The 25,461-nt window shown below is 46.5% G+C and overlaps 1 protein-coding gene across 3 annotated transcripts in view; it reads right to left on the reverse strand.

Moving 5' to 3' along the window:
• ptpn11b (protein tyrosine phosphatase non-receptor type 11b) overlaps positions 1-25,461 on the reverse strand; it is a 35,141-nt gene extending 9,680 nt beyond the window's left edge. The window contains exons 1-9 of one of the 3 annotated variants that reach the window (XM_079741782.1): positions 25,359-25,461; positions 12,586-12,708; positions 9,471-9,665; positions 5,938-6,130; positions 4,829-4,945; positions 2,892-3,005; positions 861-957; positions 611-690; positions 1-73 (exon numbers count right to left, since the gene is read on the reverse strand). The exon at positions 1-73 is cut by the window's left edge and continues 83 nt beyond it. In XM_079741782.1, the coding sequence (XP_079597908.1) occupies positions 1-73; positions 611-690; positions 861-957; positions 2,892-3,005; positions 4,829-4,945; positions 5,938-6,130; positions 9,471-9,665; positions 12,586-12,708; positions 25,359-25,372 (1,006 nt within the window). In that variant the 5' untranslated portion in view covers positions 25,373-25,461. Of the gene's footprint in view, positions 74-610; positions 691-860; positions 958-2,891; positions 3,006-4,828; positions 4,946-5,937; positions 6,131-9,470; positions 9,666-12,585; positions 12,709-22,683; positions 22,715-25,358 lie in introns of those variants that run through there. The other 2 variants (XM_079741783.1, XM_079741784.1) reach the window with 2 other exon arrangements.

A 25,461-nucleotide genomic window follows, 5' to 3' on the forward strand; every position in this document is an offset into this window, starting at 1 on the left:
TGATTTGCAGGCAGCCCTGCGTGGCGATGAACACTTTGCCCTCCTCCCCGGAACGGCCCTCCTCCCGGAAGCTCTGGAAGCGGACTCAGGGTCAGAGCGGGGCGGACTGCCGGGGAGGGGGGTGGTACGGTGCGGATCGGACTATCAGACTACTCCCTCAAACAGACCGTCAGAAAAGACAGACAGACAAGCAAATCTACACGTTCTAATGACCCCTGTTATAAAAGCATGCAATAAAACGTGCACGGTAATGTGTTTGTGAAGTGCAAACGTTTTTGACCGAAGGCCCTTCTGAACACATTGGGGACTGTTTTAGTGCGGTTGCCTTTTAGTGAAACAGCGACAACAACCCCACTTGAATGACTTCGAATTTACTGAGTGACTCATGTGACTCATTATAGCGTTGAGCATCTAGAAAGATGAGAGCTTTGTAATTAGCATATACTTTACAGAGAGCTGTATGTTTGGCCTGCTGGTTAAGGAACATCTCATCTCAACACGTGTGACTTGTTGCTAAGGGTTGTTGTTAACGTCGTGTCTGCAGCTGCATGGCAGTTAGCCATTAGCGGTTAGCCGTTAGCGGTTAGCGTTGTGGGATGGAGGAACTCACGCGGATGTAGTTGGCGTTGATGTAGTCAGAACCAGCAACCGCTGGGTCGACTTCTCTGAGCTCCACGCGGGTGGTGTCAACTACACGCACACGCGCACACGCGCACACGTGCACACACACACACATACACACACACAAACATCCCCCATTACATCAAAGACGGTACTTCTACGTTTGCATGCCACTCTCATTTCCACAGGAAGTAGGAGACAGGAAAATGGAAACAGGAAGTGGCAGGTGCGGTGCTCACAGGGGAGGATGTTCTTGTATCGGTTCTTGATCTTGTTCTCCGCCCGCTGGCCCTCCTTCCTGGGGTACAGCAGCTTGCACTCTTGCTGCTGCAGAACCTAGAGAACATCGAGAAGAACATCAACACAGAACCTGGGCAACGAGAACATCAACGCAGAACCGGGGGCAACGAGAACATCAACACAGAACCTGGGCAACGAGAACATCAACGCAGAACCGGGGGCAACGAGAACATCAACACAGAACCGGGGGCAACGAGAACATCAACACAGAACCTGGGCAACGAGAACATCAACAAAGAACCTGGGGAACGAGAACATCAACACAGAACCTGGGCAACGAGAACATCAACACAGAACCTGGGCAACGAGAACATCAACACAGAACCTGGGCAACGAGAACATCAACACAGAACCTGGGCAACGAGAACATCAACACAGAACCTGGGGCAACGAGAACATCAACGCAGAACCTGGGCAACGAGAACATCAACACAGAACCTGGGGAACGAGATCATCAACACAGAACCTGGGGAACGAGAACATCAACGCAGAACCTGGGGAACGAGATCATCAACACAGAACCTGGGGAACGAGATCATCAACACAGAACCTGGGGCAACGAGAACATCAACGGAGAACCGGGGGCAACGACAACATCAACACAGAACCTGGGGCAACGAGAACATCAACGCAGAACCTGGGGCTCGAGAACATCAACGCAGAACCTGTGCACCAAGAACATCAACACAGAACCTGGGGAACGAGATCATCAACACAGAACCTGGGGCAACGAGAACATCAACGGAGAACCGGGGGCAACGAGAACATCAACACAGAACCTGGGGCAACGAGAACATCAACGCAGAACCTGGGGCAACGAGAACATCAACGCAGAACCTGGGGCAACGAGAACATCAACACAGAACCAGGGGCGACAGAAACAAAAAAAAAGAACATCAACCCATACCGCAGCTCCAGCTGCACCCCTACTTAAACAATGTCAAGGCCCTCCAGGATTTTGCGATGGTGTCAAATCAAATGCCACCTACGAGTCCCATGGAGATTAGGCGAGCTTGCTCACTGTCAAATCAGCAGTGCTTCTTGATCTTCTCTCCTCCTCCCTCTCTTCTCCATCCTTGCTCCCCCCACCTCCCCCCTCCCTCGATACTCCTCACCCCTCCCTCTCTCCTCCATCATTCCGCACCTTTCCTCCTCCTCCCCCTCCTCCCTCCCTCCTCCTCCCTCCCCCCTCCTCACCCCTCCCTCTCTCCTCCATCCTCCCTCACACCACCCCCCCAGCCGGTCCACCCTTGTCCCTTCCTCCTGCTACATCATGCACAAAAGTCAACAGGAAGAGGCGGCAAACCGATGAGCAATAATCCCCCATCAACCCCCACGGAACACATTCAACACACACAATGGCCCCCACTATGAACTACTAGCACTGCAACCACAATATCTACTGGCTTGGCCCCAAGTGTACGCTGAGGAGGTAAACATTCAGGAGAGGTTTGGAAGGACAGCCCATCGTCAGTGTGTTACCATCAGTAGGGGAAAATCTGCATCAAACTTCACCTTTATCAATTCATCTCAATGCATACTTCAAAAGATCCAAATCCTTTCCTCAACGGATTCAAATTAAGTGGAACCAAAAATGGTTCCAACACGTGATTTCTTCAAAACTAGAAAATGTTAAATTGACTGCATTTCTATAGCACTTTTTTTAACCAGTGGTCAGTCGCTTTACAATGTTGCCCAACATTCACCCATTCATGCACACACCGACGGCGGTGTCAGCCATGCAAGGCGACGGCCAGCTCGTCGGGAGCAGTCAGGATCAGGAACGCCTCCATACTCAGCTAGGAGGAGCCGGGGATCGAACTAGCAACCTTCCGCTTACCAGCCTGCTCTACTTCCTGAGCCACATGCCGCCCCTAGTCAACTCCAGAAGACAATTTGACTTCAAAACACAATTCATAACACAATTAAATAGCCAAGACGCTGGTGCGACGGACAGTGTGTGGACGTACCTCAAACTCCTCCCAGAAGCCCTGTTTGGGTTTCTCCGAGTTGTCCGCCACCTTGTTGAGCTCTCGTACCCGGTTCTCGATGTTGGCGGCGATAATCCTCGTGGCGTTGAAGGGCTGTGGTGGTCGGGGAGCAGACATTAGAAACAGCAGGAAGATGCACTAGGACGCACGGGTTTTAGTGGACTGGGTGAGAGATGCCCTCACAGTGATAGGGGAACCAGAAAGATACACCTCTACAATACATTTTCTGGTGAAACACGAAGCATCTGTTGAAGTTAGTGTTAATAATTGGTCGTATATTAATAGTCGGCTGTACCAAACCCAAATAAATTCCTCTGCTGTACTTGGGTTAGCTATTTCTACTCAACGAACGCAAATCATTAATTTCCTTCCTATCCGTCGGCAGTTTAAATAAAGCTTTATGTTTTTAAGTTACGTTTGATGCTGCTGATGGAATTGGGGCCCAGTAGGCCAACCTATACCATGGCATCAACAATCTTTTACTTCACCGACCACACCCCCACCAAGGTACAGCAGGATCTCTCACTTAAAGGAGTGAGAGATCCCCCCCTCTGGGTCTGTGGTTGTGGCCTAGTTGTGAGGCCTTGACACCGAGAGAAATATACTGGTAAACAGGAAGACTTGTGGTTCAGTGGAAGATACCGCAGGGACAGCTTCACAGCTCAGGGGGGGCGTTGCCTCAGTGCTCACCTGCCGCTCGCAGAAGAGATGTGTTTAGCGGGGTTTGCATGCGATAACTTCAGTTTGAGACGGTTAACTGAGTTTTTTTGTTTTTTTTACCACTACCCATTCTTTGTCTTATGATTAACTTGGTTAACGTTAAAGTTATAGTTTATAGATGTCAGATCGCCCAGCGCTTTATTGGGGGCAAGCTTCAGATATAGTACATCTTCTAAAATACGACCAAGCGCACGAACGCCAATTTAGGATGGATTTGCTCTTTATGCCTTGGACAATCCAAGAATTGGCCTGTTACATCACAGATACTGTTAAAAGATAATATAAGCAATAGATGTCAGCATTTTTAATGTTTACCATTGACTCTAATGCTATAGAATAAAACATCTAGAATCTACAGCAAAGATCTAAAGTTAAGATCTTTCCTCGAGTCTGCTTGTTTTTTTCACACCTTTTTCGAGATCTCCTTCGCACGCTCTGAGATGTTTACCTCTGAGCTGCAGTGTCTTCCCTGCCTCGTAAATCGTTGACGCTAGGCTAAACAAGCACTTTAACAGTCAACAGTTTGTTAGCAAGAGTAGATGTAGCGGTTGAATGCTAGCTCTGTCGGTTATTATAGTAGTAGGGTTAGTAGTTGACACAGTAAGTGTTAAGAGTGGGTGTAACTGTATTTATTAGTGTAAAGAGTGGGTGTAACTGTATTTATTAGTCTCAAGAGTGGGTGTAACTGCATTTACTAGTATTAAGAGTGGCTGTAACTGTATTTATTAGTCTTAAGAGTGGGTGTAACTGCATTTACTAGTATTAAGAGCGGCTGTAACTGTATTTATTTGTCTTAAAAGTGGGTGTAACTGCATTTACTAGTATTAAGAGCGGCTGTAACTGTATTTATTAGTCTTAAGAGTGGCCGTAACTGTATTTATTAGTCTTAAGAGTGGGTTTAACTGTATTTTTTAGTGTTAAGAGTGGGTGTAACTGTATTTATTAGTCTTAAGAGTGGGTGTAACTGTATTTGTTAGTGTTAAGAGTGGGTGTAACTGTATTTATTAGTCTTAAGAGTGGGTGTAACTGTATTTATTAGTCTTAAGAGTGGGTGTAACTGTATTTGTTAGTGTTAAGAGTGGGTGTAACTGTATTTATTAGTCTTAAGAGTTGGTGTAACTGTATTTGTTAGTGTTAAGAGTGGGTGTAGCTGTAGTGGTTAGCATTGAGAGTGGGTGAAGCAGTAAAGAGCTAACCTGTTTGAGGTGAACCACGATGCCGCTCTTCTCCACCATGGGGTTCTTCTTGTAGTGGTCCACCAGGTCGGCTAGCGTGTCAAAGCGCTCCCCGCCCCCCACGTCGTACTTCCCGTCCTGGGGGGACACCGCCGTTAGCAACACACGCTACTGAGCTAGCAACACAAGCTAGCATCCACCACTACGAGTTGAACTTGAGGCCGAGGCAGGCTCAATGTCCTACTGTCCGGTCACATTTATTATACATATAAAAGATGTCCATAGGCTTAAGGTAGACAGTGGGGACGTGCCTACGTTCCCACATTTCTTTTCTCTTAAATTTGTATCAGATTTTATCTTTCTCCCATTTTGGTAGCCAATTACACCCAACCTATTATCCAGTCGCAATGGACTACAGATGGAAAAAAGCTTTTAGCTTCATTCCATCATTCCATCTCTAACCCTAACCCTAACCCTAACCCTAACCCAGGGAAAAATCTTAGAAATATGGGAACTGTGGGAACATAGGGCCTAGGTTTGAGAGTAATCTTATTAATGTGGGAACATAGGGCTGTGGGATCATTGCTCTGTGGGAACATAGGGCTGACCCCAGACAGTGTACACACCCAGCCAGTAACAATCTCAGTATCTTAATATATTAATAACATTAATATTGGTTTTCAATCGGTTACTCGCTCGGCTATTGTTAGTTCCAGTAGAAGTATTCATATTATCAATAGAACCAAGTCAACGTTATTAACAAGCCAGAGCGCTGAGCTAGCCGCCAACTGACACCTGTTGCGACTAAGCTCTGGCGTTGTGGGCGCATCAGCGCGGCTTACCACTCCTAGCACCAAAGGGCTGATTATGGTTCCACGTCGACGCAACGCAATGACCATGCAGACGCTTGGACGCAGTCGTGAACCTGTCATGGCTCTGCGTCGGGCGACGCAGCAGCAAGGTTAACATTTTTGGGAGGCACACGTCAGGCCCTTGCTTTGGACGAATGGAGGGTAGCGCAAGGACGTAATGGGTCCGCAAACCCCCTTGCGTTGCGTCGACGTGGAACCATGATCAGCCCTTAAAACAAGTGTGAACGAGCGCGTGCGGGCGGCGGCGGCAGCGAGCACCTGGAAGCGGATCATGACGTGCGTGACCTTGGTCCGGCGGTCCAGGTTCTCCTGCTTCTCCTCGTTGGTCAGCACCGAGAGCACGAAGTCGCCCGGCTTGCTCTGGCTCTCCCTCACCAGGAAGCTCCCCACGCGGCCCTTCTCCAGGAGCAGCTTCTCCGCGTCCCGCCCCGACAGGTGGCCGTGGTACCACCTGGGGAGGGGGGGGAGGGAGGGGAGAGGGGGAAAGGGGGGGAGAGGGTGGGGGGGAGAGGGGGAGGGAGGGAGAGAGATAACTGAAGTAAGTGATTGCCTAAAATACACACGTCTACAATTGTGAAAAGACCTGAAACAAACAAAGACTAAATTAGTCTATGTTGATACAAATATGTAAATACATTTTCAACACATAATTAAATTAACATTTTCCAATAATTAATTATAAACTGATCCAACTAGACACAGCATAGTGTGACTGATGAAATTAAATCAAAACACATTAAATTACAAAAGGGCCTTTTGTTGCATGTTTAATTTAATTCATGCAAACCTTTTTCTCTCTGAAAGAAAAAATGGGGTCCAAAAATAACAACATCAGTTTGGCAAGAGACTACTAGTGAGAAAGTTTTACCAATGCAAAAGTCTGTCTGTGTGTGTGTGTGTGTGTGTGTGTGTGTGTGTATGCAATCAAGTAAGTAAGTAGGTATGTACGATTATGAGTGTATGTATGTATGTATGTATGTATGTATGTATGTATGTATGTATGTATGTATGCATGTATGTATGTATGCATGTATGTATGTATGTATGTATGTATGTATGTATGTATGTATGCATGCATGTATGTTTGTATAGCACGTGCGTGCGTGTATCTATAGCACGCGTCTGTCCGTCTGTCTGTATGTATGTCTTGCATGCATCCTCTTCGTCTTTCTTTCCAAAGTTGTGTGTGTAGCTGTGTGTGTTCCAAATGCACCGTGCCAGTCCCCCTGTTCCAAGGGTGCGTAGCTGTGTCGGCTTAGCTCAGGAGGTAGAGCAGTTGCCTTGTAACCGAAAGGTCGCTAGTTCGATCCCCAGCTCCTCCTAGCTGAGTGTCGATGTGTCCCTGAGCGAGACACTTAACCCTAACCGCTCCTGACGAGCTGGCTGTCGCCTTGCATGGTCGACTCTGCCGTCAATGTGTGTATTAACCGATGTAAGTCGCTTCGGATAAAAACGTCTGCTAAATGCCCTAATTGTAGCGGTGTGTGTTCCATTTCCAGCTGTGTGTAGCTGTGTGTGATGCGTGCAGGCTCTGTCGAGCTCCAGCCTGTGTACACATTCTGTCGTCAGCGGTAGGATGTTTGCATTCTGGCACAAACACGATGCCTCCCGGAGTAGCTGTGAAGGCAGCTTGTTGCTACGTAAGTGTTTATATGAGGGGCCAGTTTTGGATCAGGGTGTGTTTTAATGCACTGCACATGCGTGTGCTGCCCTGTGCATGTGTAAGTGGGAGGAGAGTGTGCGTGTTTATATTTTGTGTGTGCGTGTGTTTGGATTGTTGTAATTGTGTGTGTGTGTGTGTGTGTGTGTGAGTGTGCGTTTGGACTGTGTCTGAGACTGCGTGTGCGTGTGTTTGGATTGCGTGTGTGTATGTGTGTGCGTGCGTTTGTGGGATTGTGAGTGTGAGAGTGTCTGTTTGTGTGTTTGTCAGTGTGTGAACCATTGTCTGGTGGTCCCTTGTGTAGTGTGCCTGTTGGCCGTTAGCGAGACACCATGCACAGTGGTCCGATGCTAACTCATTCCCCTCTCCTCTCCTCATAGTCGGCTAACCCTCGAGGCTAACTGGGTCATATCTGCTGTCTATAAGCCAAAGCTACCACTAAGACGCTAAGCAAGTCTGCTTGTGTGTGTGTTTTTCTGTGTGCATGTGTGCGTGTGTCTTTATGTTTGTGTGTATGAACGTGTGTATATACGTCTGTAGCTGTGTATATGTGTGTCTATGTAAATCTTGTCTCTTTTTGTGTATATAAGTGTGTAGATGTGTACATGCGTGTCTCTGTGAGTGTATATATTTGTGTGTAAACGTGTATGTGTGTCTAAATAAATGTTGTATCTTTTTGTGTGTATATAAGCGTGTGGATGTCTGTGTGTAAATAAGTGAGTACCGTATTTTCCGCACTATAAGGCGCACTTAAAAGCCGGTAATTTTCTCAAAAAACGACAGTGCGCCTTATAATCCGGAGCGCCTTATATATGGATCAATTGGTTAATTGGTTGATCCATACTGGTTGTAAACGGCGCTCTGTCAAAATGTTTCAGTATGAAAAACCAATAGAAACAATTTAATAATAATAATAAAATGTTTCACTACGACTAAGATAAAGCCACACCGCTTGCAGCATTACGGCTATCGTAGTCAGTGCACACAGCATTTTACTGCGCTTACTCACAGTCCCAGTATCTCACAGTATCACACTGACAGTATCTTCTATGCTATGCGCCTTATAATCCGGTGCGCCCTATTTATGAAAAAAGTTCTAAAATAGGTCATTCATTGAAGGTGCGCCTTATAATCCGGTGCGCGTTATAGTGCGGGAAATACGGTATATGCACGTGTTTATATGTGTCACTGTGTGTCTGTGTGTGTGTGTATATAAGTGTCCAATGCGTGTCTCTGTGGGTCTCTGCGTGTATATATAAGTGTGTAGATGTGTATGTGTGTCTATATAAATGTATAAATCTTTTTGTGTGGATATGTCTCTGTGTGGGTATATCCGTGTGTATATGCGTGTCGCTGCGTGTCCCTGTGTGTGTGTATATACGTGTGTATATATGCGTCTCTGTGAGTCCCTGTGTGCGTACATACGTGAGTATATGCGTAACTGTCAGTCCCTGTGTGTGTATGTACGTGTGTATATGCCAGTCCCTCCAGAAAAATGCGGCGTTTTTTTTTGATTGTTGCGGCCAAAAATCCTTGATTATGCGGCACGTTTTCTTAAAAAATGCGATGAAATATGCGGCATATTTATGCAATTCTATGCGATGAAATTGCGGGAACTTGCAAAAATTGCGGGAACTTGCAAAAAATGCAGCTTTTCGATGACGTTCACGTCGCGTGATTACGTCACTTCATAACGTTCCCATGGCGTCAGGGGGAAATGGCTGCTCTTGTGTGAAGTAAACGCAACATTTTTCAACTTTCTGCTAAGATTTATGTGACTTTTTTGCAACGAAAATGCGGGGATTATGAAATCATGCAAGCCCCGCATATTTTGGGTGGAAATCGGCAATTTATGCGGTGAAAGTGCGGCATATTTGAAAAAATGCTGATTTTGGCTGATTATGCGTTGAATTATGCGATCGCATAATCGCGTTTTTCTGGAGGGACCGATATGCGTGTCTCTGTCGGTCCCCGTGTGTGTGTATACGTGTGTATATATGTGTCTCTGTGTGTGTATACACGTGTGTATAAACGTGTCCCTGTGTGTGTACATACGTGTGTGTATGCGTGTCTCTGTGAGTCCCTGTGTGTGTGTGTGTGTTCCTGCTCCGTGCGCCCCGGCTCCGCCCACCTCTCTGTGGTGGGGTCTCTGCAGTTGAGCGGGTACTTGAGCTGAATGACCTGCCCGTTCCTCTCCCGCAGCAGATCCTGCTGCTCTGTGTAGTACTGCACCAGCTCCGCCAGCGTGGCGAACTTCTCCCCGCCGTACAGGTCGTAGTAGTCCCCCGAGTTCTGGATCTTGATGTGGGTGACCTCATCGTCCCTCCTGGAGGCGGGGCAGGGCGGGGGTCAAGGGTCAAGGGTCAAGTGTCAAGGGTCAAGGGTCGAGGGAGACTGTGGATGGCATAACTGATCCCATAGGGAGATTGTTTCATATGTTACATATTGTTATTCAAGATGAAGGAAATGGATTAAAAGAGTGAAGAAGGTGACATTGATTGTGATGTCTTGTGTTATATATAATATATATTTTTTTTTTTTTCTGTACAGCTCAAGCAATACAAAAGCCAAGAAGATAACATCAGAGCCATTAAGCATTTATTTCCCGTGGTCTTTGATGAGATTACAAAAAACGACGGGTAATTTAGGATTTAAAGCAAGATGTGCTAATCCCAACCTGCTCCTTAATGACCTGTCTCTGTACTGTCTAACCACTAACTGCTCCTTAATGACCTGTCTCTATACTGTCTATCCTCTACCTGCTCTACTGTATCTGAATATACTGCAAGTCTCTTTATAATAAAAGCGTCTTCTGCACAATTAAATGCGAAACATTCATGCACACATACCCGTCATAAGACATGCGCGCTCTTGAGCAGATATGAAAAGTCTGCATTTGCAAACTTACTTTGATTTCCTGCATACACTAGCACCCCCCCCCCCAACCCCCTGTGACACAAACACACACACACACACACACACACACACACACACACACACACACACACACACACACACACAGAAGTTTATGTTTGTCACATAACTTTCTTTTCAATAATTTAAAATGCTCATGGTTTATCTTGGTGTGCTATGATAGCTAACAGAAAATAGCAAAGCATTAGTGATCACATAGGAGACAGGGGCCTTGGATGAACTTCCGTAAGAATCCACGGAACAAGGAAGTTACTGTGCGACAAACTGTCGACTGCTGCCTCAGAACAGTGCAGATGTTTGTGAAACAATAGACCACTTATCAAATAGTCCCGGAGAGGGGAAGAAAGAGCAACAGAGACATACCGAGAGAAAGACAGATAGTTAGATATAGAGAGAGCTAAATACAGAGACAGAGGGAGAGAGAGATACAGAGAGAAACTGAGAAAGCAAAAGAAAGGGCAGACCAAGAGAGAGAGAGCGAAAGAGACAGATGGAAGGATAGAGAAAGCCAGAGAGACAGTGACAGATAGACAAAGAGAAAGACGCACACATACACATACACACAAACAAACACAAGGGAAAAGAAAGAGAGAAAAAGAGCCAGAAAGAGCGCAACAGAGAGAGACCGTCAAACAAACAGACAGACAGAGAGCGAGAGACAAGAGGTGTTGTTGAACACAGCTGTGCTAGTGTATCAAAGTCTAAAGCTGTTCTAAATCAAGGACGACCTGCAGGTTAAACCAGTTTAAAGCACTCTCAACCAGACCAGGTTCAATCTATTATTAACCAGAGGGGGCGACAACAAGAAAAACACTGTTTCATTTCACCCACGGGTGCTGATGTAGTGGTGCACTCAAAACACGGCGAGCACACACACAAACACACACACACACACACACACACACACACACACACACACACACACACACACACACACACACACACACACACACACACACACAATGGACGTCATCTGCATAGCACCTTTTAAAAACGTTGTGCCTTTGACAGTCAAAATGAAAGCAATGATTCAGTTTCAATAACAATAAATATTAAAACCTCATGTGCTTTGCTCTGTTCGAACAATTTCATTTAATTTATTTTGTGGGTCGTGAAAAAATTAATTTGATCAAATTATAAGAGAGTCTGATTGCTTTTCCAAAGCCGTTTAAATGTTTAGATATTTCTCTCTCTCTCTCATAATTATACCTAATTAATGGCAAAGACACACTTTTCTCTCTCTCGCTATCAGACACAAAAACACTCACACACACACTAGTTCAGCAGCAGAGCAATATGCTTTTATGCTTTTGGACCGGACACACACACACACACACACACACACACACACACACACACACACACACACACACACACACACACACACACACACATAGGCGTAGCACTGTAGAGTATCCATCTAACATTTGGTAATGTAACTTTAATATAACTTAATCACATTCATATATTATGTTACATTTAGTCTCCATAATATATGTTGGGATCTGTTTTGGCCTCCAGAGGGGCAGGTCGCAGGGTCGATCTCATCAATCATCAATCAGTCTCTCTCCATCCCTCCCCTCTTCTTCTTGTTTCTCCTTCTTTTTTTTTTTTCGTCGCTCTCTCTCTCTCTCTCTCTCTCTCTCTCTCTCTAACCCACGGAAGACATTTAGCTCTCTCTCCTAACATGGAGAACTGATGCTCTACTCTGGCCCGTAGCGTTGAGCTCCAGGGTCCAGGCCATAGCCACTCCAGCTCCATGGACCTCAAACCTTCCAGGCCATGTTCCCGTTCCACCAGCCCGGAACACTGAGCCGGAGAGAAGGGTCAGTCTGCTGGATGCCATCGGCTCTACCTGCTCCTTGACAATAACGGCTTCACATTCACCCATTCATACACACTTTCACACGCCTACGACGGTGACGGTGAAGTCAGGGTTAACCCAATTACAATTACAGTCAGGGCACTTAGCAGACGCTTTTATCCAAAGCGACTTACATCGGTTAATGCACACATTGACACACCAACGGCAGAGTCGACCATGCAAGGCGACAGCCAGCTCGCCAGGAGCAGTTAGGGTTAAGTGTCTTGCTCAGGGGCGCCACGAAACTCGTCTAGGAGGAGGAGCCCGGGATCGAACCAGCAACCTTCCGGCTGCAAGACCCCTGCCACACTTCATGTGTCTGAGTTCACTGTTCACTGTTTCGATGAAGGCGTCGGCTAACGCTCTCAATAGGGCCGCTAGTAGCCTTGGGCAGGGCTGTGTTGAAGGAGCCTTGTCGCTCTCCCGGGGGGGGGGGGGGGGGTCTCACCTGACGGAGAGGGTGAAGTCTCCAGGGTTGCTTTTGCTGGGCCGGGCCAGGAAGCTCCCATGAACGCCCCGCGTCAGCAGCATCTGCTCTGCCTCGATACCGGTGATGTTTGGATGGAACCACCTGGAAGGTTGACACGGGGGGGGGAGGAGAAACCATTAATGAGGAGTTATTTATCTTCCTTCCATTGTGACGCTGGAATGTTCTCTGCTGGCCCACAAGAGAGCCTGGAGGGAAACCTTCACAGTTTGGGCCAATCATCCACAAGTCATGGTTTGGGATGAGCTGTGATTAGGTGGATTGGTCTTGAGTCTAAGGGCAGAACGGGCAGCTGGATGGACCAATGGCTGGCTGCAAACTGACAGCCGAGGTCAGGGAGCTAACCCTGTTACAACATTTGGTCAGACAAAGCTGCGGCTAAACAACCAATAATTGCTCATGATAATGTTAACATGCAATTTCCTAACATTTCCAACAAATAGCACTTAAATTATAGCTCTGGAATGTTACCTACAGCACCTTTAACACCTTGTCCCACGAGAGAAGAAAAAGTGATGCTCGAACAACAAAAACTAAGATCATTTCCACACATTGCATCAGTTTCAGCCAGATACACATCAAAGGGGTCATAATGATTTATAATGGTTTTACTGTGGAGCGTAGTATTGCTTGAAGCCTAATGGCTTAGAAGCCTAATGCTTTGCATCTGCAATAATATGCTTTCCGAGTCCCCAGCAGATAAACACCAACGAACACTAACTGCTCTACGGTAATGAGGAAGGACGACACCGGACACAGAGAGTGGTCCTTCCCAAATGTCTTACTGGAAATGAAGTTTGCAATCTCTGCGGTCTACCTCGCTAGTCAAGAGGCCCTAAACACTGTATCTGCTCATCAACAAGGTGGAGCTCAACTCACTGGAGGTATCTCTGAATGAAAGCATCCCTGAATGTAAAACGTTGATAGTAACGCAATTCATTCATGTTTAGGTTTCATTGGAAGATGTTTGTCAGGTAACCCGGACAATGAATTCAAAGTCACAAACAAACCAAAAAAGCTGTTAGATCGTACCGTGAAAACAACGATCAAATCTCGCCCGTCCCTTTTGCCAATGGCTTAGAGAGCTAGCCTAGCAACACTAGCGTCGGTCTCGGCTGAGCTCGTCGTGGCTAACTGCAGCTTAGCCATTGTATTGAAGAACGCTCAATGGCAGTTTTCAGTGGTGGGTTTCGACCTAGTAGCCCTCCCAACTCGAAAACTCTCAACTCCCTCCCAACTCCCCCCCAAAAATAAGAATTTCGGGTGGGACATGTGCGACACATGTCCCACCTGCTGCAGACGCACCACCAGAGGGGCCCGCTTCATAGGGAGAGCGTTAGTTAGTTCCCTTTTTTGCACCATACGCAAGGTTATTCAGAGACCTCAGGCCAGGGAACAGAGCAGCTCCTTGCTCAACCAAGAAGCCATGAAACTCATCAACCCGTGGTCGTGCTAAAGAGGGACAGACCCTCTGGACTCAGTAGGTGTCGGCCCAAACACCTAGGTACTACCGAGAGTTCGGTACCGAAGCTCAGTTCTTGAAGGGCGCAAACAACAGGTCACGCCATAAAAACATGCGGTAGCATGCCATCGCCACCAAGAACACTCTTGTGAACTAGGTTCATGTAGCCTGGCTATTGCCAGACCAAGCTCCGTCGTAGGCGGCACGTTGGTCTGGGGAGGCTGCTGTCATTTTCTTCAGCACAAGAGGCGCGATCAACGGGCCTAGTTCACCTGACTCTGTACGCAATTGGCTGCTTGCCGTCGCTTCCCTGTCGTCCCTGTGTTAAACCAGCCAATAGCGCGCCAGGGGGAAAAGCCAGCTTGGTGATTGGCTCCCACAAACAAACATATCGAAACTAGAAAGAAATGTATTGCTTCTCTGGACCCATCTGCAGGGCGAATTCAAATCGCGGGCAGAACAGGCGGGGCTACCCAGTCTAAGGTTCATGTTCAACACAAAGTGGTTTCATAGAAAGGCACTGGGCGGGGTTACCGAGAGAGCGTGATCGGGCCCACTAGAGTCGAGCACGAAGGCTCGTCTGGCAGCTGGAGGGGATCTGGAGCTCACGGTGAACTGAGGATCATTGGGTTAAACCTCCGTAACTACCGCAAGCCCCTGCCGCGTAATCCACTCACCGCCCATGAGCCAGCCTGGGCCTCATCAGCCAGCAACACGGGTGTCAAATTGAAAGTGTGTGTGTGTGTCTGTGTGTGTGTCTGTGTGTTTGTGTGTGTCTGTGTAAGCATTGATGCACGATTTCTTAAAATGACTTTCTCTTTTTTTCTAAAATTGTTTAATACAGTACTACATTTACCGTGGTAATAATAGGTTGTTTGTTGATGTAGCGACTGCCAAACTACAAATGTCCCTGTTTTTCAATTCAGAAATCCGGTCACGTTACCCTAGCTAGCAACAATAATCAGCTTCCTTGCTAGTAAAAGATCCTAGTTGGTAAAACTCGCTAGCTAGCCAGACTCCTTGGCTAGTGAATGTGCACACTCCCCCACGGAACAGTACCTAGCTGGCAGTAACCCCTAGCTAGCCATGCTGAGCTAGGAAAACTCCCTAACTACCAACGCTGTGCGCGGCTCCACCTGGCACTAGCCCTGATCAGGGATTAGCCCTTTGAGCCTTAAATGGGGTAGAAAAGGACTTTAATATTTATATGTGTCAGTAAGCACTGGACACCAGATTAGCTGCATTCACTGCTGGGTATTTGCTCATCCGGTGGATAAACCAGACTGACAGATTGTGACAACCTCCCGACACACGCCAACACTACTACGACCAGAAGATTAATATGAAAGCTAGCGGCGAGAGGTCAGCGTCGGGCAATTTAATCAAAAATACAATTTCTAGACATTTTCGCCAAGATTTATATTTAGTCTTAAAACAGCAGTGTTATCCATGTTAACCGTATGCTAACATCGTTTTATACGACATCAGTTAAAGCTACAAGTTCATACAGACACACATACATTTTATTTCTGCAGTAGACACCATGTTGAGTGTGCACCTGGGCAGTTGGCAGATACTGTATGTAACAACAGTGGTTGCCATGGCAAACAAATGTTTACATGGCCACAGCAGGTGAATAGCAATCATATAAAATATAGCAATTGGTAAAAATAGCATTAATGTCATAGGATGCCCTGCTATTTCTCCATAGGACTACAGCAAACGGACATACTCAACGGCCCAATCAGATTTTTAAAATGCATAACATAAACCAAAAGCAGGATTCACCTGCCTAGACTGAAAAGCGTTCAGGAGGGTGGAGGAATTAAGAAATTGATTTTAACATCAAACGATCACAAAACTAATATAATCGATTTTTCTATTTTCTATTTTTTTTTAGAAACATGTTTTATAGAAAGTGCAGCTGGATATATATCTGTTAATTATTTTAGATTGGAACATTTTCTTTTAGACCATTTTGTGTATTTTTTCAAGGTGAAATTTCAAAGTTCTCAGTTACAAAGTGTTTTTTGGGAGAGACATGCTGAATAAATACATCATGTTTTCAAACTCAAAATAATCGTTTGAATAATCGTGATTTCAATATTGACAATATTTTCCATAATCGAGCAGCCCTAGAGCCAACCATGCTCTCCTGAACCAGAAAACCACATGAACCACAAAGCTAGGCTAGGCTAAACCAGCACTAGGCTATTACCGAATCCTAGCACACATAAGTGCTCGGCTAGGATAAACCATCACTAAGTTATTATAATTATAGCCGACAAAAGCACTAGGCTGGGCTAAACCAGTGCTAGGTTTGGACAAAAAACACAAGCATCGGGCTAGGCTGAGGGCAACGCTACACCAGTGCTTGGTTATCACAAAACCCCACACGCAATAAATATCTGCGCTGACAGATGGGTGGTATTGCAAAGCGAGTGCACACACACACACACACACACACACACACACACACACACACACACACACACACACACACACACACAGAGGAAGTGGTGGTGGACAAGTGGGGCTGACTAACTGTACACTAATGTTAGCATTTCCTAGAAAGTAATGCTTACTATTTCCTTTAAAACGAAAATAAACTACCCTTGACAGACATTAAACAGTAACACCTGCTGACACGCGTGCGCGCACTCACACACACACTCGCACGAAAGTTCACTCACACACACACACACATATATATAGATCTAGATATATAGATAAATATACATTTAATGTTTCTCTCTCTCCAAAGGGCTAGGAATACAGATGAAGAGAGAGAATGAAAGAATAAGAGAGGGTAAGAGGGTGACAGAGAGAGAGAGAGAGAGAGTGAAGGTTGGGGAGAGAGATAGGGGTAGGGATACAGCAGGTTGGGAGAAAGAGAGAGAGAGACAGAGAGACAGTAGGTTGGGGTGAGAGAGAGAGAAAGAGATACAGCAGGTTGGGGAAGGGAGAACGAGGCCAAGCAATGGGCTTTAATCTGGGATTTGGATGAGCGAGCTTGACTCTCTCTCTCTCAACTGTGTGGAGGTTTATGCAGATTACTGCACATAATACTACACTGTACTGTAGTTACCCTGGCTAACACTTAGCCCCAGCCACGCTAACTCCCCCCCCCCCCATCCAGCCAATTTAGCAACATGCTATTAGGTCATTAGTGGTGGCTATGCCACTGCAGAAAAAAACGCTTGCTGGATTTCCCAGCTGTCAGTGGTGCGGAAAATGATGACAGAAGAGTTAGCTTAGCGCTAGTCTATCCTCGCGCTGAGACCTCTTAACGGCCTGGCAGTCTCAGGCCATGGGTACAACTCAATTATTGACATTTATTCAGAACCAAACCTACAACAGATATCACTGACCTCCTGGACCAGCCCTACTCTAACGTGTTGCACAATCTGTGTGTGTGTGTGTGTGTGTGTGTGTGTGTGTGTGTGTGCGTGTGTTCTCTTTCCCTCTCTGTGTGCCACATCGTTTAATGATTAGCCTCAGTGTCTACACCTGTCTCCGGGTGAAACAGGTCCTCTCTGAAGACCTTGCTGTATCATGTTGCATGCTAACCACCTGTATCCTTTAGCATGCTAACCGCCCGTAGCATCTAGCATGCTAACCACCTGCAGGCTGTAGCATGCTAACCCCCAGTAGCATCTAATTTGCCAAACACTTGTAGCCTTTAGAATGTTAACTCCCAGTAGTATCTAGCATTCTAACCACCTGCAGGCTGTAGAATGCTAACCCCCGTAGCATCTAGCATGCTAACCACTTGTAGCTTTTAGAATGTTGACCCCCAGTTGCATCCAGTATGCTAACCACTTGTAGCCTGTAGCATGCTAACCACCAGTAGCATCAAGTATGCTAACCACTTGTAGCCTGAAGCATGCTAACCCCCAGTAGCATGTAGCATGCTAACCACATGTTGCCTGCAAACCACTAGTAGCGTGTTAACCGCCCATAGCCTTTGGCATGCTAACCGACTGTAGCCTGTCTAATTTGCCAAACACTTGTAGCCTTTAGAATGTTAACTCCCAGTAGTATCTAGCATTCTAACCACCTGCAGGCTGTAGAATGCTAACCCCCGTAGCATCTAGCATGCTAACCACTTGTAGCCTTTAGAATGTTGACCCCCAGTTGCATCCAGTATGCTAACCACTTGTAGCCTGTAGCATGCTAACCACCAGTAGCATCAAGTATGCTAACCACTTGTAGCCTGAAGCATGCTAACCCCCAGTAGCATGTAGCATGCTAACCACATGTTGCCTGCAAACCACTAGTAGCGTGTTAACCGCCCATAGCCTTTGGCATGCTAACCGACTGTAGCCTGACGCACGGTAACCATGGTAACCACCAGCAGCCTGTAGCATTGGTAACTAACCGCCAGTGGCAGAAGCTTGATCCCGGTCTGTAATTTCGCCGGGTTTAGCAACCCCATCCGGCTCCAGGCCAGGACCAACACTGTGCTGCAGACTTCAGGACCGAGCAGGGTCTTGGGGGGGGGGGGGGGGGGGGGGGGGGGGTGTACGGGGAACATATGCAGCTACTGGTCGATCTATGAATGATTGTGACGGGAATGCATGTCAGAGAAAAACCTCTGCATCGTTGATTTGCACGTGGCGACACATTGACCAACGTGCTTTGAGGAGAGAGGGTCCATTAAACAACAGGAACTGACTCATGCCAGTATTTAGTCAATTAACAGACGTCTTTGTCCTAAGCCTCATACAGGGAGTTGTTTTAGATACGTGTGATTAGGGAGCTAGGAGGAACAGGCTGTGGACTGTCGAGTCTGAACCCAGAACCTTTCAGCTGGGAGTCAAACACCACAACCGCTAGGCTGCCCTGGCCTGGCCCACTTCTTTACCACACATGCTCCCTGATATCCTGCAGTTTGACGTTCCTGTGTCTACACTTTCCTCGTGGAGACCTTCTGCACGTGGACGCAGTGCTTGGTCTGAGTTGCTGGTTGCACCACATCCAGTAATGATATGTCCACCCCTTTTATAGACCTACGGCCTCCTGTCTCCCCCCTCCTCCCCTCCACCCCTCTCAGCCTGACTACCAGCAACCCGCCACCCCTCCTCCAACCTCAACACTCAGCACTCATCTCCAGTGCAGCCCGGTGACTCAGGACGCTCCAGGAATAGGACTCTCTCTCTCTCCAGGACAACCTCCAGCCTCCACAGCTCGGCCAATCACAGCCAGGGTAGAGAGACACAGAGAGAGGGGGGAGTGAGAGAGAGAGAGAGGGGAAGAGAGGAGGGAGAATGAAAGCGGAGTGGAAGAGTGGACGGGAATGAGAGAGGAAGAGCGAGGGATAGAAAAAGAGAGAGAAAGATGGGTCGATAGCTTGATAGATAGAGTGAATCCGGAATGGGGGGGGGGGGGGGGGGGGGGGGAGACAGAGAGAGAGTCAGGGATAGGTAGAGGGGGGGGAACTAAAGACAGCGAAACAGGAGATAGATAGAGAGGGATAAAGAGCAGGAGGGAAAGGCATCGGGAGCTTCCAAAACAGAGAGACAAAGGAGATAGATAAAGAGAGAGACGGAGAGCGAGAGAGACGGAGATCGGTCCAGGTCGGGTTCCCTCGAGCCACAAACCCCCCCCCCCCCCCCTCTCCTCCTCCGGATGAGGAGCCCCAGATGTTCAAAGCAGAAACAGCTGGTCCAGAGGTGAGCCTGCTGTCGCCATAGCAGCGGACAGGCGGCCACGCGCAAGTCCCTGTCCTCAGCCTGCGAAACAAACCCAACAGGACAGCCCACAGATCCATGCCTTTACATAACCGGTGGCAACGGAATGGGGGGGGGGGGTTTGATACAGCCGCGGGTCAGGGGCTATTTAAAGAGCGCGCCGACCAAACACGTTGACATTAAAGCGGTTTACTTTACCAACGCGGTGGTAGGCGCTATACTGGGCAGAGCTATACCAGGCACAGGCAGGCCCTGGAGGGAGGATTTAGCCAGTGCTGCAGGTATTTATAGCCCAGCCGTGCCCTGCACGTGGGGGGCATGCTGGCCAGCCCACCAACCCCCCCCCCCCCCCCCCCCCCCCCCCCCCCACACACACACACTGTTTGGATGCTCCACGATGGCGTCGGGGCAATGGAACAAAATGGAGTTCAGAGGGGCGCTAGGTCGTGTATAAAATGCTAACTCGGAGGGATTGTGTTTTTTTAACAGAAATTAACTGCAGGGCTGGAAGTTGGTCTGATTTCACTTTGGATCATTTCTTTCAGAGACAATACAGAAATATAAGTTAGAAGAGACATGACGCAAGTCTTTCACCTTGTTGAAAAACTGTTTTGTTTGAAATTACGTCCACCTGCTTTGCGCTGTAATGCTCTACACAAAACGTGTTTCATTATCAGAGAACTGAAATGCTGATTCAGACTCAGTGTTGACTGATAGTGTCGGGTGTATGCCAACTCTATGAGTGAATAAACAGCTTCTAATGCAGGCTGTTTACAGAACAAAGCCTGCTTTTACCCAGGAAGCCTTGATTGGGTAACAGATTGCAAAGTGCCTTAACTCCATTAAGCTGTAACTCTAGCATTCATTATTGCTCATTCTGGTTTGCCGGGAAGTCATCTAGCGGCGAAATTGGCGTTACAAATGTTTTACGCTTTAAGTCAGATATGCAGCATAGTGAGAATCTGCTGGTAAATTCAGGGGTTTATCTAAACGTGACATTTGTTTGCAATTATCTCAGAACTCATATAACATGTTAATTATGAAATGCGTTTTATTTGTTAACAATAAATGAATAATACCCTGAAATTATTGATCTCTCCAGAACTGAGGAGTCCTGCATGTATCACATCAATTTGATTTTAAATCAAGGACCCCTTTAATGGGGATTAAACAGTTTAGGAATCCAAATTCAGTTAAAAACTTGGTCCCCATTTACAGTATATTGCATCTCTTATAAAAGTACAGAACAATGACAAAAATAAACCATGATTCTATGGACCGTGATTCCAAGACCTATTATTATGGCTATTATTAAACTACATCTCTGTGAGTCATATTTCCCCATTGGGGATAAACCACCAATGAGAACAGAGATGGTAGCAATGTCACCTGCCTTCATAGACATACTTACATAGACCCCACAGTGACTGCTCGACCTATTGCCGATAAAAGGAAACCCAGGAACTGCTGTTTTTCTGGATCAGAGTGTTTACATTTTTCCAACGATTTCCATTTTAAATTACATTATAAATATTCATATTATGATATTTTATCCTATAGGCCTATAGAAAATATATCATAAAATACATATTTAATTGTTTAACTCCTAACTTAGATCCTAAACTCTTGAATTAAAATGGATAATTGAAATCAGTAGCGAATTGTAAATGTAAAAGTCAATTTTATCCAGAAATAAGGCAGCTCACGTTTACTACACCGGTTACTGTGTAGAGTCTTTGCCTCTCCAATGCGGCGTCGACGTTGAGGTACGATCCAAAGGCCAATACCTTCTCTTTGTATACATGTCTACGCCTGCTTACCCCACCCACTTCCTGTTCACCCCAACATCAGGCTAATGCCAGTTAAGAAACAGCATTTTCATGCTTTAGAATCGGACCTACGGACCTACACACTGATTCACCAAATCAGTTTCATAGACCTCTTGTTATTTAAGGTCATGCTGTTTCTCTATTGTCGCTGTGTCACTTAGGTATGTTTCTATAACCCAATGTTTCCGTATTTTGAGTTCAAGAAACATCTATCACCAACGCTTTAAACACCTTCCACACAAAAAATACCATCTATTTCTTTGTTTCTAACCTTGAACGCTTCAAATACCATTTATTTCTGACCGCTAACAATTAAAATGAATCATATTTCCAACACTTGTGTTTATGCCTGACTCCTCTTTACTGTAAAATGCGGTGGAATTTCCTCTTTTAAAAACATTCTCACACGTCTTTGTCTCAGCTATGTTGCCTCTGCCTTTGGACGGGTTTACGGTCCCAGGTGGAGATTTGGAGGAGGAATAGCATTTCCTGGACTGAGTACTCCTTCAGCTTTACTTGGAGAGGTGGGGCGACCGTACTCTGTGTATTTGGAGGGGAAAGTATTAGTAAAACGGGATTTGGATACTGATTTGAGGAGTGAGTTGTTAGATTGTTCTCGTTCTTAGCAGTGTTTTCAGATGAATAACTTGTTGGGGACTGGATGACGGAACATTGGCTCTTCTTTAGTGCATGACCTTAGCAGTAAGGTACCAGCCACGGGGGTGTGGAAACCTATGGCCTTCCAGCCAAGGATTAGTCATCCAACTACAGGTAGTTAGATTGTGTGTTAAAGTGCATTCAGACAATTTGAGGACATTTGGCCCTAAGCTCGGGGAACGTTCTCCCTCCCCTAACCGGTTCACTTAAGTTGCTATGACGACGCATCACCATTCCTTGCCATAACATTAGTAAAGAAAAATCAATAATAAAAATAGAAACAAGGGCCGGACAAATGAGTCCTGAGCCCCAAACAAACGGTGTCTCCGAGCATTCCTGGAAACGTCGGCCGTGCCGCTATCTCCCTCTCCCACATGGGGACGGCTTCCTGTCCGCTTATCCAGCCAGCCTGACTCACCGTCTCCCGACCGGCGGTCCAACCCCTTCAGTCACAGACGATGTCTCCGTAAAACAGGCGGAAGAACAGAGCCCCCCATACCCCCTCCCCCCCCCCCCCCCAGCACCCCTTTAAAGATAGCTAACACTAGCGTCTGCTTTACAAAGCGGCGCTGCTAGCTCGTGAAGCAACACCAGGTAGCATCATGTGGCCCAAAACATCTTCATCACCCCCTGTCAGTTCATATCCTGTGTGTGTGTGTGTGTGTGTGTGTGTTAACTGTGCTTCTCTAACGGAACGCCCTGTCGAAAGGGGTGCGTTCAACTCCATGCAGGGCCGGATTATCCATAAGGGCATGTGGACCCGTGCCCGGGGGCACCAACCATTGACTACCAGTGGGGGGGGCACCACATGAAACAAGCTTTAAAAATATTTTCCGGAAATTGTTATATTATTCACTTGAAATTGTTGAAAGACCATACATGACTCGTTTATGAATATTAATTACACAAAAATAACAATAATAAATCAATCAAGATGACCATCACAATCACTCCCCCTCCCCAATCTGTCAGAATTGAGTTGGGGTCTTTGAGGTATAGTGCCCAGGGGGGCACCACATTGTGTTAATACGGGCCTGACTCCATGGCCAACCGACGAGGGCAACAATGGCAGCGAGTGGGTGGAAGCGTGTGATGGCACCGAGGTCATTGTTGTCCGGGACGGTTACCCCCCTGAACTCAGGAAGTACGCCACGAATGAGCGCATGACTGACTGTCAGACTCGACGTCTGAGCAACCCCCTTTTGTCTGTGGAAGTGCCGGTCAGAGGAAGAAGAAAGTAAAACAACTTTAAAAAAAAGTTTTGTTTACGTCTTGACGGCGTGTGTCTGGGGATCACTATCGCCAGACACAACTGTTGAGGCGCACTTTAAATGGTCAAAGTTGGAGGCTCGCCTCTGTCCTGGGGAATCTCTAGGTCCTCACTTTCTTCAGTTGGAGAGAGAACATCAAAGTGCTGTAAAATATGCAGAATAAAACATGGAGAACATGTATTTCCACGGTGTCGATCATGAAAACTAACAAACAAGCCCAAGAATATTCACACATAATAAGAACATGCGTAGGCTGCTTGTGTGCATATTGAACAACACATTAAGTAAAGGGTTATATATTGGCGTCAATTAACGCATAATAAAGACCCAGAACATGGGTCTGTATTTCCTGGTCCCTAAATAAAACGAAAGTCCGGCCAGCCTCACACACCAACACTAACGACAAACAACACGTCATTCAAACGGGGAAACCAGAGGATAACCCAACGCTGTTGGTCTGTTGGCTGGACCTCTGAGCGTAGCGCTGGGGCACGGACCCTATATGGGAGGGGGGGGAACAGAGTGATTGAGGGGTTGGGTCTGCGCTCACCTCTGTACTAAAAACCGATCTTCCAATCAAAAAAAACAACGCACTCTTTAAACTGGCCAACAGTGGAGTTAAGTAATATTTTACGGAACGATAACATAACCGCCAATATTCACACGTCAAACGCTGTACGATGAGCCGTGCCGTTTCCACCCTCATCGCGACCCGTGTGTTACTCCTGACACACGGAGTAACACGCTCCTAACACGCTGAGCTGGGAGGTTCTGACTCCTAAAACATTCTAGGGGAAAAAAACGTCATAACTTCATTCACCCCATCTGCAGCAATACAAACTACTGCCGTTAAAGAGAGACACTTTGCCTTGATGTACACATATTTGACCTTAATTTATGCAGGAAGGTCCCATTGAGATATAATATCTCGTCTTGCAGGGAGTCCTGGCCAAGATAAAGTGCAAAAAAGTGCTTTTGATAGAAAACAACAATATGGACTTAAAATCCCTTTTACTCTCTTCTGGCTTTTATCCCTGACTGTAATCTTACAAGTGAACTTCTAAATAATGTACATCACCAAATAGTCACCAATGCAGCTCCTGGCATTAAATACATCCCGAGCTGATACTGAAATAGAGATATCTAAAGATGTATTTCATTAGTTATGCAAGATCAATATTACAGCACTGGTGATAGCAATGAAACAGCAGTCATACCTAACTGTTACAAATGATTTCTAACAATATAGCAATGCAATTTTGTTAGTAGATGAAAAGAACATACAAATATTTATGCTTTTAAATCTAGAATAAGGGTTTGACAGCGTTTTGCAAAGAAATTACTTTATAAAGGACTTTACTCCTGACGTGGCAGAAATACATGAGTTGTTGTGGCAGAGCGGGAAGCAAGTGGATCTGAATATAAAGAAATCTTTACGTCAATACGAGAGAGAGGGAGAGAGAGAGAGAGAGAGAGAGAGAGAGAGAGAGAGGGAGAGAGAGAGAGAGGGGGGGGGGGGAGAGAGGGAGAGAGAGAGAGGGGATTGTTGAGTTTGAAGTGCAACTAAAACGCTGCAACTTGCAACCGAACATGGAGTTCTAAAACTAGACTTCGGAATCCCCCTGCACACTTTTAAACTGATACATAACAAAATGCACGCAATAAAAAGACACCAATGACAGCCAGTCAAGTAAGTTCAGTGGGTGAAGGGACGCTTCGGAACGGGTCAGAGACAGTCACAGCCGGGATCGGATCGGCTCCAACGCACACCGCCCGCACGGACTAACACAGCTGGGAGCGTATAAAGAGCGATCCGTCTTACCTGCGAGACGTCATAGCAGTCTTGGAAATGTGTCAAGTGTCCCTCGAATGAGAAGTGAAAGTCCAATAAAGTGAAGCCTTCCCCTTGCCTACCTCTGCCGTGT

The sequence above is a fragment of the Pollachius pollachius genome (genome assembly GCF_949987615.1).
Source record: "Pollachius pollachius genome assembly, chromosome: 8".
Classification (NCBI taxonomy): domain Eukaryota; kingdom Metazoa; phylum Chordata; class Actinopteri; order Gadiformes; family Gadidae; genus Pollachius; species Pollachius pollachius.